The 14,528-nt window shown below is 37.5% G+C and overlaps 1 protein-coding gene across 1 annotated transcript in view; it reads right to left on the reverse strand.

Moving 5' to 3' along the window:
• OXCT1 (3-oxoacid CoA-transferase 1) overlaps positions 1-14,528 on the reverse strand; it is a 185,941-nt gene that overhangs the window by 33,101 nt on the left and 138,312 nt on the right. The window contains exon 14 of the mRNA XM_004448214.5: positions 248-337. Within this exon, the coding sequence (XP_004448271.1) occupies positions 248-337 (90 nt within the window). The remainder of the gene's footprint in view (positions 1-247; positions 338-14,528) is intronic.

The raw sequence follows: 14,528 nt of genomic DNA on the forward strand, positions 1-14,528 counted from the left end.
ATTTGCATACGACCTAACTATTTGAAGAACATCCTGGTGCTTCGCTTCACACAAAGTTCAACAATTATTTAGCTGAATAATAAGACATAACTATCTTCATTTGTAAGCTTTCTCTCTAAAATACAAATGCTATCAACAAGAATGATGCAGAAAAATGATAAAAACACAGTCATGTGACCTGGTATATGGCTTTTGGTATATTGTGAATTTCCAAACAGCAGTAATTGGGGGACAAAGCACAAATTACCTTTGCGGAATGCTCCATGGTGACCACCACTTTGGTTTTGGCACTGGACACTAAATCCATAGCACCTCCCATTCCTTTCACCATCTTCCCCTGCAAAACAGAAACAGAAGAACTAGTTCTAGCTATTTCACTTCTTCACTATACGGGAGAACAAAATTAAGTTGCAAAACTAAATTGCTGCAATAACTAATGACAAAATTTCGTTGACCTGCTTAGTACTTACAGCTTTATTAGTATAACTGCAACAATGCTGCCTGCAGAAGGCTTTCAACCTTAATATACCGTTATTCTATACTTGAAGGATAAAGTTCAGGATAAATATTACAAATGTCACTTTCATTAAATGTTGCTAAGTTGTTATTTTGTTGATGATATATTAGCAATAAGACAATCAGTGGGTAAAATAAATCTTAAGAACCTTTCCAGAATCCTGGCACATCGCTATTATTACAGAAACATTAGACTGAAATCCACATATCCCTGACATCCATTTCTGTTTTTTCTAAACACATAATCGGCACACTGAGTCTTCAATTACAGACTCTCAGATTTCCTGCAGATTAAAATGCCATTAGATAGCAAGCTGAGGTACTAATAGTGTTTCTCTAGTAATGATTAATATGAATTGTGGGCCTGTTTTTCTATGACTTGGCATTTATCTTGCTCTTAGAAAGATAAAACAAAACAAAACAAAACATATTCCTGTTAAGGAAAAACTGAACACAGGTGTAGAGTTCAGGATCCATTCATCATTATCATCCTGTTCATCCTTCATTCATTAAATATTGACCAAAAACAGTCCATATGCCACATGTGCTGAATGATTCCGACTGTCTAAGCTGTGTCTCCTGGTTTCAAAGTTCTGGAGAAAGCAAGTACTTCCAGAAAAGATGAAATAAAATCTTAAAAATTGAAGTGTATTGAAGAGAAATGTCTTCCAACATTGAAACCTCCTTAAAATGTTTTCTATCTTTTAACCCAAGTCCTCTTTTGACTTAACAGTAAACTCTAGCAGAGCTCTTGGTTCCTTTCTCACAATTTCATAGCTATCAGGAGATTCAGAAATGCATTCATAGTTGGTATTAAAACATGATCTAGAATACCCTGATTTCAGAGATATCTTAGAGGTCAATGCAACAGGACATGGGCATGAATCCGATGTAAGGTATAAAGGAGAGGAGTGAGGAGTCACTTCACTGTGGTTTGATGCCCATCACGGAATGACACAGAAGCAGCTGGCAATGGTTGGGTGTGGGGAAGGGGACAGGGGAAGGGTGAAAAATGAGTTTGTTTTCAGACTTGTTATGTTTGAAGTAAAGGAAAATATCCATGTGGAAAATGTAATTTTATACTTCTATAAGCCAAGCCTCCATCCTTAGCTGTAGTTTTAGTAAATCAGGCACCAGGTCACCCATGTTTCTCTAGAAGACACTGATACTGGTACAAAATATAGATAAGTCTCAGAAGGAAGCAATGGATGGCTGTGATGAATTCTAATACTAAAGAAGTTTGAGATTTTTAGAGCATCAAAAGTTCCTAAAGCAACTCCATTATAAATAGTCTCAACCTGCTGTGGTAAGATCATCTGACAAGTCAGCCTCCACACAGTGTCCCTGGGCAGACTCTCTAAGGGTGTATTAGAAGAAGGGAAAGAAGACTAAGCTGAAGAAAACTAGAAACAAGTAAGCATGTTAAAAATTCCTTGCATTAAAAAAAAGTCCTTGAATCATAATATGCCAAGGCCAAATTTTTCCCTTGTACACAATGATTACACAGGTAAAAAACTTATTATGACAGCCTCAGAGAGGAACCTTGTCCAATTTAGAGGAATTTGATTTTCACATTGTAAATCACTGTCAATTAATTAAGAAATAGTTCTAGAGCATGTACTGAGTACAAAATACTGGCTGGCAGGAATATAAGGAGCTATAAAATATGGTGGAAGACCTATTTCTTTGTTTCTGTTTCAAAAGAACATTCTTGCTTGACTCAATGTAAATGAATGGCTTTCATCACTCAAAGAGAGATAAAAGTAGTTTGAATTTTCAAGCTCAAGGCACATAATACAAATTTCAAAGCACTACTTTGATAGTTTAGATTATTTTTGTCTGTTTTCAAGAGTGAAAAAATCGCTAGATTAGAGACCTATTCTTTCAGCCCACTGTACAATGTTGGAAAACACAGAACCTTTTGGATAGTGAACATAAGCCAGGAATAAGAATATCTATTCCCTACCATAGAGCTGTTGTGAGCCTTCATGAGATAATGCGTGGAAAATAGGTAGTAAATTGCAAAGCACTGCATACGTAAAGTTTATAAATGTATTCACATATCTCCTATTTTCACTCATTCAATTCAATCTACTAAACAACTAGTATGAGTCAGGCTGGAGTTAGAGAAGATCAAAACAGGGTTTTTCTCCCCAGAAATATCATTGCCTTGAGTAATAAAAAAGACTCAGCTCAAACTCCCATCCTCTAAAAGAAGCATTCTTCATCTCTCTCTCAGGCCCAAGACAGAACCGGGTCCCTTTTCCCCACATCCTTGTACTATTCAGTATGTAGTACTATCACAGTACTGACCACACTGAAGTTCAACTTTGTTATTTTTTTTTTTTGGCATTATTAGTATTTGAATGAGTGAATGGATGAATGAATTAAACTAACAGGTATGGCAAGGTTCTAGCAGAACACTGAGGATGCAAATGCTAACTGTGCCTGGAATCAGGGATGGGAGGAAGAGGCTCAGAAAGATTTCAAAAAGAAGGTTTTTGCCAAAAGTAGCTTGCCAGATGGGAAAAGCAATACTGGGAAAGAGTAAAACAGTATCTCTTAATAGGAAGCATTTGTAGCAAGTTAACAGGAAAAATTTCAAATAGTTGGTTTTCCTACTTTTTCAGGATGTTTATTGGATTGCAACGGAAAGTAAGATGTTTCTCTCTGCTTCAATTTCCAAATGATTTCTGAAACAGTCATTGAAAGATTGCAATTCATTCTATCTATAACAGCAGGAATAAACAGGGTTATGTAAGACATACTGCCTGATAACCCGAGTAGGAAATTAATTATCATCCTTCAACCTAGCATAGCAGACATTCTTTTGACGCCCCACTACTTGCATTTCCCAGCTCTCCAGTCAGGGGTGGCCATGTGCCTGAGTTATAGAGAAAGGAAGAGAGGGAGGTAATTATGTGTGACTTTTGGGCTCTGGCCCAAAAAAACCTCCCACATGCAATCAATCCTTCATGCTCTAACTCCTGCAATCCCGACATTGACATCCAAGGTGACCTTGGAAGATGGCTGAGCTTCCCTCAGCTGGGTCCCTAAATGACCACGTTTAGCAGAGCCCACTTACCTGGAACCACACTCAACTGCTCAATATTAGTGAAAATAAACTTATAAGGTGCTAAGCCACTGAAATTTGGAGGTTTATTTGTTCCAACAGCTAGTGGGACTAATATAATGACATGCTGCCCAAATGAGTTGTATGGAAGGGTAAGCATTCAATGTGGAATTACAGCTCCTATAAAAGCTGCACAACAGAGAGGGGACCTGAGCAGGGTTCTTAAGGGGACTTTTTACTATTGCTCTTTGAGGGTAGGGACTGTGCCAGATTCTGTTAGGCACTGTAATTCACCTCTCTATGCCTATGTCCACCACAGTGTTCAACATTTTACAAATGCTCACTATTGCTGGGGAATGAATATGAGTGAGTGAGCAAATGAGTGGAAGGGATTTTGAGAAGGTGAAAGACAGAACTACAAGTTAAGGGAACAGCCAAAAATTATATGGATCTACCCCATCCCCACCTTCCTTCTATAAAACCAATACCCTATTCAACATACAAAACAAGAAGCTGATGAAACAGGGAGATTAAGGGACTATAAATATATCTTTAAATCACAAGATGGAAAATGACACTTGAGAAAAAAATAGGCCCATAATGAAGAAGAGATTCTGGGCATGATTAAAACACTTGGCCACAGTGACACAGAGTGTGGCTTTCTTTAAAATCTCATCAGCAAATACACATTTCTTGAATGGTGCAACTTTGGTTCTGAAATGGATTCTGACTAGCATAATGGAGAGATGATTGCTAGATGCTCATTTCATAGCCAGCTCTTCTCCTTGCAGTTAAAGACTGACCCTGATATCAAATAGGGAAAGAATAATGCAATAAAATGAGCTGGAAATGGTGCATGCTCTTTTATGACAGTTATACTACTTTTCTCTAAACATACTGACTCAAATTTATTATCTTCAATTCACAAATATTTATTCAGAGTCCATTATAAAGCAAGTACCAAGACAGAAATTAAGGAAAAAATATGAATATATGAATATGATTAACTACCCTTTTTCAGAAAATAGATTTAAATTAAAATCAACGTTTTAAATACATTTTACCTACTTTAATCCTATTTCCTAATATCAGAAGTACAAAGAAACTAAAAGATATATGGTTAATAAAGTGATAACATTAAAAAAACCCTCAATACATCAAAGTACAATATTTAAATTACATACCCAAAGAAATAGTAATTAAAATTTTTGACATGAGTTAGGGTGTTATTTTAAGGTTTTCACTGAAAGGTTAAAATGAATATATTTAAACAGTTCTGTGAGGTGCATTTAAAATAATATATAAAATATACTGTTATTCATCCTTGCCATCATCTTTATCATTAGTATATGAATAGTAATGACTTATTTTCAATTTGTTACTTCAAAATTTTCTTGTCTTAAGTGAAGAAATAGAAATAATTTTAAAACATTTTAAAGTAATGCTCTAGGGAAGCAGTCTTGGCCCAGTGGTTAGGGCATCCGTCCACCACATGGGAGGTCCACGGTTCAAACCCCGGGCCTCCTTGATCCGTGTGGAGCTGGCCCATGCGCAGCGCTGATGCGCGCAAGGAGTGCCGTGCCACACAGGGGTGTCCCCTGCGTAGGGGAGCCCCACGCACAAGAGTGCGCCCCATAAGGAGAGCCGCCCAGCGCGAAAGAAAGTGCAGCCTGCCCAGGAATGGTGCCGCACTCACGGAGAGCTGACACAACAAGACGACGCAACAAAAAGAAACACAGATACCCGTGCCGCTGACAACAACAAAAATGGACAAAGAAGACAACGCAACGAATAGACACAGAGAACAGACAACCGGGGTGGGGGGAGGGGGGAGGGAGGGAAGAGAAATAAATAAATAAATCTTTAAAGTAATGCTATATACATCACTTAATTTCCCTGTTGGAAAACATGAATTGACAAGAAGCAAAAGGTAAATAAAGCAGTGGCATAATTTATTAATAAAACTGTGGTGATAGGGGTTGTTTTTCAGTATTAAACACCAGACCATTAACTACCCACCTCAGTTCAAATATAAGTATAAATTTCTGTCTTACTTTGCATTATTAAAATTTTTTCTAGGAAAGAAACAGGCTTCTAAACATGAACCTAGTTAAAAAAATAGGAGAAGCGAAACTACAACACAGAGTAACATTTCTTTAAACACACACAAAAAACAGTTTCTAACAATTTTGGAGAAAATAAAAGATTTACAATTTGTCTGAATTTAGCAAAGTTAAATCAGAATATTTCTCTTTTCTGTAGGGAGGCAAATATGGCTCAAACAATTGGGCTCCTGTCTACCATATAGGAGGTCGAGGGTTCGATACACAGGGCCTCCTGGTGAAGGCAAGCTGCTCGTGTGGTGAGCTGACCCATGTGGAGTGCTGGCCTGTGTAGAGTGCTGGCCTGTTGCAGAGTGGTGCCCTGCATAGGAGTGCTGGCCCACATGGAGAGCTGGCACAGCAAGATGATGCAACAAAAAGAGACACAGAGGAGAGATAATAAGGGATGCAGCAGATCAGGGAGCTGAGGTAGTGCAAGGGAATGATCACCTCTTTCCCACTATGGAAGGTCCCAGAATTGGTTCCCGGAGCTGCCTAATGAGAAAACAAGCAAACACAGAAGAACGCATAGCAAATGGATTCAGAAAGCACATAACAGAGGGAGGGGGGAGAAATAAATAAATAAATCTTAAAATATATATATATATATATATATATATTTCTCTCTTCTGTGCTATACATGGCTTTTAAAACCAAAAACAATGTGATTTTTTCTTTCAAAGATTAATTTTATTTCCCAGGACAGTGAATCGATCATGTAAACCAACTAATATGGAACTAGGGATATAATTATATTTTCTACTGCTAGGTTCGTTAATAAAATTGCTTATAACAAATATCAGTTACCTATCAATCATAAAAGAGACCATGACAAAAAAGCATTTTAGTAAGTTTTTTTTGATGTGTGCTACTTCTGATTTATTTTTATTTATTTTTTTAAAGAAGCTTTAGATTACATAATTCTTACATAAAAAATATAGGGGATTCCTATATGTCCCACCCCTCCTCCTCCCACACTTTCCCCCATTAACAACATCTTTCCTTAGTGTGGTACATTTATTACAACTGATGAACACATAGTCCGCATTTAGTAGCAATTAGTAAATTCTAAACTCAAAATTTCATTTTAGTAAACTCTCTTGTTCTTGTTCTCTAGGGGACATGGTTTCATCAGTTATCCCCTCATTTCAGTTTCTCTGCCCGTCCCTTCTCTATGGCTCCTCTTTGCTTATGCCTCAGACTGCTTCTGCCCTTACTGTGCCCTTGAACTGGGAACTATATTCAGTAAGTTCTCCCATATGTAATCATCTCATTTAGTAGACACCTTGTGAGTTTATTTTGCTATATTCCTGAAGCTTTCTACTGCATTTTACACTATTTTCTACCTCTTCTTAAATCTCTCCTCTCCCTGGGCTTCCACAGCACAATAAATCCCAACTCAAGCTATCTCTCTGAGGTTTTCAGGTCTACCCAGCATCCTCCTTCCCAGGCCATCTTTGTTCTGTCCTTGGCCCACTTCTCTTGTCTCTACTTATTCTCCATGAGTGACTTGATCTACTCTCATGACATAGCCCTTCCAATTCCTGATGACATTTCCAGCTCAGCTCTTTCCTCTGAGTTTCAGAATTCAATATCCAAAAGCATCCTACGTACCTTGTGGCATAACAGGCTAGCTGATTCCCAAAATCATTTCCTATTGTTTCTGAATACAGAGGCTACATTTCCCAGCATTCCTTGAAGTTAGGGTTGGTCATGTAAGTTAAGTTCTGACCAATAAAAAGTAGATGAAAGTGATGTATAATAATTCTAGGACTGGATCATAACACCTTGGAAGCATAATCTACCATGCTTTCCCCACTCTGCAGTGACCCTGAAAACTATGTTGAAAATAGTGGTGCCATAGGATGGAAGGCTTCTCAAACTGCATGGAGGTGAACTGCCCTGCCAATCAGGGCTACTCATTTTGGTTCTATATGAGTGAGAAATAAAAAAATTCTATTATACTATGCTAACTATTATAAACCTCAGCTTAGTATGATCCAAACTAAATGAAGCATTCTTCTCAAGGCAAATGTGGTCCACCTGCAATTTTCCTATCACCGTTAGTAGCTCATTGTGATAGTTTAAGTTCATGTATCAACTTTTCAGGATTATGGTATTCAGTTGTTCGGTCAAGTAATCATTGGCCTGATTGTTAGTGCGAGGGTATTTCATAGATATATTTGCATGTATACTCAGTTGATGGCATTTACAGCTGCTCACATCCACAAATAATAAAGGAGAATGTCCTCCGCAATGATTGGAGTCCCCTCATCCAATTAGTTGTAGATCTTGAAGCCAAAACTGAGGATTTCAGAAGTCAGAGAGAAGAATTTCTGTCTCTACCAGCCAGCTTGCTTCTCCAAGGAAATTCTACTTCATCCTCATCAGAGTTTCCAAATTGCACCTTCTGGGGAATTCAACCTCACTTTCATCCAACTTGCAGCATGCCCTACAGAATTTGGACTTGCTAATCCTCATGGTCCTGTGAGCCAATTCCTACAATAACCTCTTAATATCTATATATCCTGTCAGTTTTCTCTGGAGAACCCTAATATACCCACCATTTGCCCCAAGATCCAAGTCCTTCCTTAGCTTCTTCCTCTTCCTCATTATCCTCATCTAATCAGTCACTCAATCACTAAGAATTCCAATTTCCTCAATATTACTTGAACTTGACCTTTTTCTCATCCTAGCTAAACCCTTGTGATTTCTCCCTAGAGAGTTGTGACAGCCTCCCTGCTGGTCAACCTGTATCCAGTCTTGTCCCTCTCAAATCTGCCCAGCCAATAGTCATGAAAATAATCCCTCCAAATAATGAATATCTGATTATGTCGTACCTCTGTAGTGGTATCTTAAGGCTTCAGGTTAAAGTCCAAACACCTTGGGCTGGTCATATGAGGCCTGTGGTGTCCTGACCCCTAGCCTCCTCATTTCCTCACACTCCAGTTTCCATTTTCATGTCAGGTGTAATGACTTGCTTATATGTAGCATGTGGCTTAACACTATTCCTTAAGGTCCCACATTCATTCTCTCAAGCAAACTACAGCTCACCTTTTATGTTTCAAATTATGACTGCTTCTCCCAGGATGTGTTTGTGTGCGCCACCCCATTAACAAAATTAGGCTATGGACCCCACTTTGGTGCTCTCACAGCATCCTTGCATATTCCTGCTGTATAATTTACCACATTACCTGCATTAAAGTCAGGGCTGACATTCCACTGGTAGGTAGAGACAAGGCCATACAGGGGTTTATAACTGAAATTCTTCCTTAGGAGAGCTACTCTGTCCCATCTCTCTAGCCACCTCCCCTACTCCCATCCAGCAACTTAAAGCACAACAGAGGGCTCCCCCAAACCCTATGCAGGCTATGACTAGCATCTGTTCTGATTAATTACATCTGCTCTGATTAATCAGTGCCTGTGCCTTATCACCCCTGACTAGGAAAACTGTCCAAAACATAAGGCACTGCCTTACTCCTCAACATATAAGATCCTCAAGGACAAAGTTTTACATACTTTTCCAGCCCTGTGCAGTGACTGATACATAATAGATTTTTTCAGTTTATGTTTGTTTAAATAAACTGAATTCCATCTCCAAGTAAGAGTTTTCTTTTCAAAACCATAAGATCAGACAAAAATTATAAGTTTGTAGATGCACTAGTAAGGTTAACCAAACCTTAAGGATTTACCTACAGAGAAAAGAATAGCAAGAAGGAAAAATTAAAGATTAGAACCTATGGGAAGAAATGGGAAAAGGTCAGAGAAGGATATGTAGAAGAAGTATGGAGGGCAGACTACCCATTTCCAGCTCAGGTTTTGATGGTTGGGTTAATCTCAGCATCTTCCCCATCTACTTTTGGGGCAAGTGCAAATGCCTACATCAATAATTAAAGGGAAATAAGTCTGAGAAGATGGTGGAAAAGAATAACCCAAGAGTGTTATATAGCTTAATGCTTTATAAAGGTGATGATTCAAAATATGAACACACACAAGTGACTAATTCAATTGCTATTACTTCCCACCTTGCTAGTTCATGCTTTTTTACCATGCACAACCACATGAGTCAGACTGAAGGACGAACCTAGAGTGGTTCTAGTATGGTCACCTCCACAGATGGAGCACTGCCTCTGAACACACTCAACAAATGAACCATCTCCTCCCTGAAAGGGGACTGCAATGCAACATAAAATTAAAACTTCATCCCAGAAAGTAGCAAAGTTAAAACGGTCTGTTTGACATGATCCAAGGTGAAATAGAGATTGAACCAAACAGGGACATCTACCTCTTTTATATCCTCTTCCGTGCTGAATGCTAATAATGAATTCAATACATGTCTAGGGAAGCGGACTTGGCCCAATGGATAGGGCCTCTGCCTACCACATTGGAGGTCCACGGTTCAAACCCTGGGCCTCCTTGACCCATGTGGAGCTGGTCCACACGCAGTGCTGATGCTCATAAGGAGTGCCCTGCCATGCAGAGGTGTTCTCCGAATAGGGGAGCCCCACGCACAAGGAGTGCACCCCGTAATGAGAGCCGCCCAGCGTGAAAGAAAGTGCAGCCTACTCAAGAGTGGCACTGCATACACAGAGGCTGATGCAGCAAGATGACACAACAACAACAGAAAAAGAGACAAGAGGACACAGAAGAATACATAGCGAATTGACACAGAGAACAGACAACTGGGGCGGGGATGGGGGAAGGGGAGAGAAATAAATAAAAATAAATATTTAAAAAATATATATGTCTAAAGTATGCTGAATTTCTTTGTTATTTATTTAAGTAGGTAAAAAAATCATTTATAAGAGCTCAAGGAAAAGACCTAAGAAATCTGATAGTAGAACCATTAACCATTATTAAACATTTACCTAGTAACAAATAGGTGTTCGGTGCTATTTCCTGACTATGCAACTCTACCTTTTAATAGCTCACAGTTATTGAATACCCTATTATGTTTCTAACACTGAATGAAAATAAGAATGTAAATTCTAAAATCCTAAAGCTATCACCTCTATTTGCATTCAAAGATTCACAAAGGATAAAGTCTATTTTCTCTATAAGGGCAACGCAGTCAATTCTATTATAATTACTATAGTACATATTAAAACTATAAAATATGACCCCATTAAAATTATTTAATGATAGTGATATATATTAGATTATTCAATAAATATGTAAATGGGCAGTTCAAGGTAGAATATTTGCAAATAAAAGTTTGCTCTGTACAGAAACTGTCTCTACCAGTGACCAAAAACCACATGAGTTTCTTTAAAATATTGCTTATTGTAAGTGAATCTGAAAAAACAAAAAACAAAAAAATCCTACTACGAGTGAAACTCATTTTATTACCATGATCAGAATCTTATTTTCCACCCAGAATTCATTCATTATAAAACAGTCTAGACCAATTCATTTATGCAGGTTCGAAAATGTCACAAATGTAATAGGTTTGATTCCTAAAGTAATCATTTAACTTCAAACAGAAAAAATGAGTTCTGTTCCTAACAATTAACTTTAGCGATTCTCTCATTTTGTAAAAGTGTAGATATCATTCACTGGTTATACAAGATTTCCATAGTTTACTCAAAAAACCTACAAATAAAAAAATTCTAATTCACATAAAACTGATTGTAAGTTATTAACTGTGCCTTTGTATAGGAAATTCATGAGCATTTACTAAGTGAATAGTTAGAGGTACGGAACAATGTATTTTCTTTTCCTATGGTACATTCAGGGTATGGCTAAGTTTCTTTTTGGTTATAAATGAGGCACTTTGGATAGGTTAACTTCTTTGTTCAAGGTCAGATACACTAAAGCTCTGATCTCTCTATTTGCTGGATTAATAAAAGAGATGGCCACAGAAAATTCTGTTATTCTTAGCTCCTCTTTGAAGCTCAATTTTCATAGTTTATTCATAATTCTATCTGGATGAAAACAAAACATCAAACAACCTAGCAAAGTGAATTTCACTGTGCTTTTTGGCCTCCTACAGAAGGCATCAATGGAGGCAGCTCGAGCATGTGCTTCAGGATAGACATAAGGGGATTAGCTTTTATTTAAAATGATTAAGTATTATTATACTATAAATCAATTATTTCATTGGATTTATTAAATACAACTAAGCACTGAAGCTTCTGGTCCTATGCATCACCCAGAAATAAAGCACAATATTAAATAACCCAAGGAAAATTTATTTCCTGCATCAAGAGCCTTTTCTTTCCAGGGGTTCCCAGAGAGAAATGTATTACAAGCATATGATATTGCCCTACAAACACAGCAACTTCATATGGTCTGTTCAACCTACTGTTCTAATGGTGGGGAAAAAAGATCCCATTTACTACCACACAGAATATTTAAAAACTTTATAACTTTTTTAGGGGAGCCCTGGATAATCACTACAAAATACAAATGGAAAAAGCTGAAATACAAATGGAAAGGTAAAAATAATCACTTTTATGTGCTGGCATGTAGGAAAATATATCAATCTCCTCAATAACTTATTCACATGGAAAATAACATTATTACTGTATCTTTTGGAAACAGGAAACAGTACTTTTTAGAAATTTTATTCTCCAGTTCCTCACAGGGGGCATAGGTTAGTTGGGGAGAAGGGGAAGGATGGGAGAACTAGACCCATGGGCAAGAGAACACTGGTTCTGCTACCTCTTCCCACTGTCTGCAAAACTCTAAAAAGCACAATTACAGAATTATTGTAATTACACTGCCACCTCTTACAACTAGATGGGGTGTTTTTACAGAAAGACACAGTGACTGAAAGAATATTATAAAGGAATACATAGAAATCATTACTGATGTTTTTATTCAGAGTAGAGAGGATAAAAATAATGTAGAAGATAATTTAAAAGTTTAAAAAAACACTTCAGCGCATTGTGAAACAGCATGCTATATATACTAAATGTAGGAACTCTATTAAGTATTAGATAGAGGGTTGGGTAGAACATAAAACTATTTTGATTCTATTTTAAATTAATAATAACTACTCTGTTTCCTTGGAGATGCCTCCAGATTCCGCTAATGGTCCAGTTTAATGATTAAGTACGTACTGGAAGTTAACAGCTATGAAAATTCATGACAAACTGATAATCCTTTGGTCATTGTTGAAGAGTCTTAATTTTTTTTCTTCTTGTGCAAGTCTAAATCTGAAAAATTAGAACCCAAGTGTCTCTCACAAGTGAAGACAGGGCTAACCTTTGGTTTTGCTGGGAAAGGATACCAGATTTTCAGGATTAGAAGAGTGATGGATCTTCTAGAAAATATCACTGTACAAAGACACAGAGCCTGGGACCAGTATGATGTCTGAGTTCAAGAGAAAGAAGCATATCATCTTCATAGAAATGGTCCACCTTTGGGAGCAACAGAGAATTCTAAAGCACTCTGTCACTGTGTGTGTGTGGGGGGGAGGGTCCTACATCATAGGCAATGAATATATTTAGAAATCCAAAAACATAAATTATCCTTTGAAGACCATAAACTGAGAGTGCACAGAAGGTAAAAATGGCTCCTCCTCAAACTAGGGAGAATGAGGTGGGAACAAAGACTATCCAAACACAGAAAAATATGAAATGAATCACTTTGAGAAATTTACCAAAAACTCAATAATGAAGAAAATATACGTAAGGGAAACTGAGAGAATTAATTCTACCCTGTTACCTTTTCAAGTCAACTGTGCTGCAGAAATTGTCGGATGGTTAAAACAGATGATGTTTGTGGCAGTCTGAAATTATTTTATGAATTCCAAAAAGAGAAAGATCATGTTTTTAAACTAATTCATTCCTGTGGGTGTGGTACCTACTGACTGCATGAAATTCAGTTGAGGACCCTTTGATTAGATTACTTAATAAGATCACTTTATGGCTTTTGATTGGACAATGTCATTGAGGCATGACTAAGGTTGAGTCTCCACCCCCATGCTAATTAATATAAATGGGAACACAGAGAGAGACAAAGAGAAAGCTCTGCCATGTCTGATCCTGTCATGTAAAAGAGCATGAAGCCCCAAGAAGCTGGGCCCACAGAGTAGCCCAAGAGGGTAAGCCCTTCAATATGCCTATTAGCTTACAGCTGAACTCAGAAAGAAAGGGGAATGAAATGAGACTGATATAGGAGACCTGGAAAGAGACAAGCCCTATGTCTGGTTGCCCTCAGCTGAGTTCAAACCTCCACAGAAATCAGTGGCCATCTTGCTTCACATGGCAGCTGACCTTGGTGAGAAAGCATTTCTGATGGTGCCTTGGTTTGGATTTTTCACAGCCTTGGTACTGTAAGGTTTTACCCTAAATAGATCTCCTTTATAAAAGTCAACCCATCAGTAGCTCTTTGCAAACTGAAGCAATATTAGATAAATAAATTTTTAAAAGCTATATTTAAAGAACTGTAACAAGTTTAAAAAAAAGACAGGGAAATATTTTGGTGAAGACTTTGGTAATGTAAAAATCAAACTACTGAAAAGAGAATAAAAAGAAATTTTCTCAAAGTGAAGTACAAAGGAAGATCAGAAGTGGCATAAAATTATATATAGACATATAAAGCGTATCACATTTTCTGATATGCCAGTATTTTACTACAAAGACATATTTTTTTAAAAACCCAATTTTTCTTTTTACTTTATTTTAGTTTTTCTAAACTATGTATTTTATTTCTAAGGTTTAAAGCTATCATTACTATTTCATTTTCCTATTAATTAAGTATGGCAATATATTAGGTTTCATTTTTGAAGAAGTTTTGGATCACATAGGGGTTCAACTATAGCAGGGGAGGAGCACTGGTGTGGGGTGTCATTGATGGGGGATGCATGGAAGGGAGTTTGCCTGGGCATG

This window comes from Dasypus novemcinctus, chromosome 2 (genome assembly GCF_030445035.2).
Source record: "Dasypus novemcinctus isolate mDasNov1 chromosome 2, mDasNov1.1.hap2, whole genome shotgun sequence".
NCBI classification, from domain to species: domain Eukaryota; kingdom Metazoa; phylum Chordata; class Mammalia; order Cingulata; family Dasypodidae; genus Dasypus; species Dasypus novemcinctus.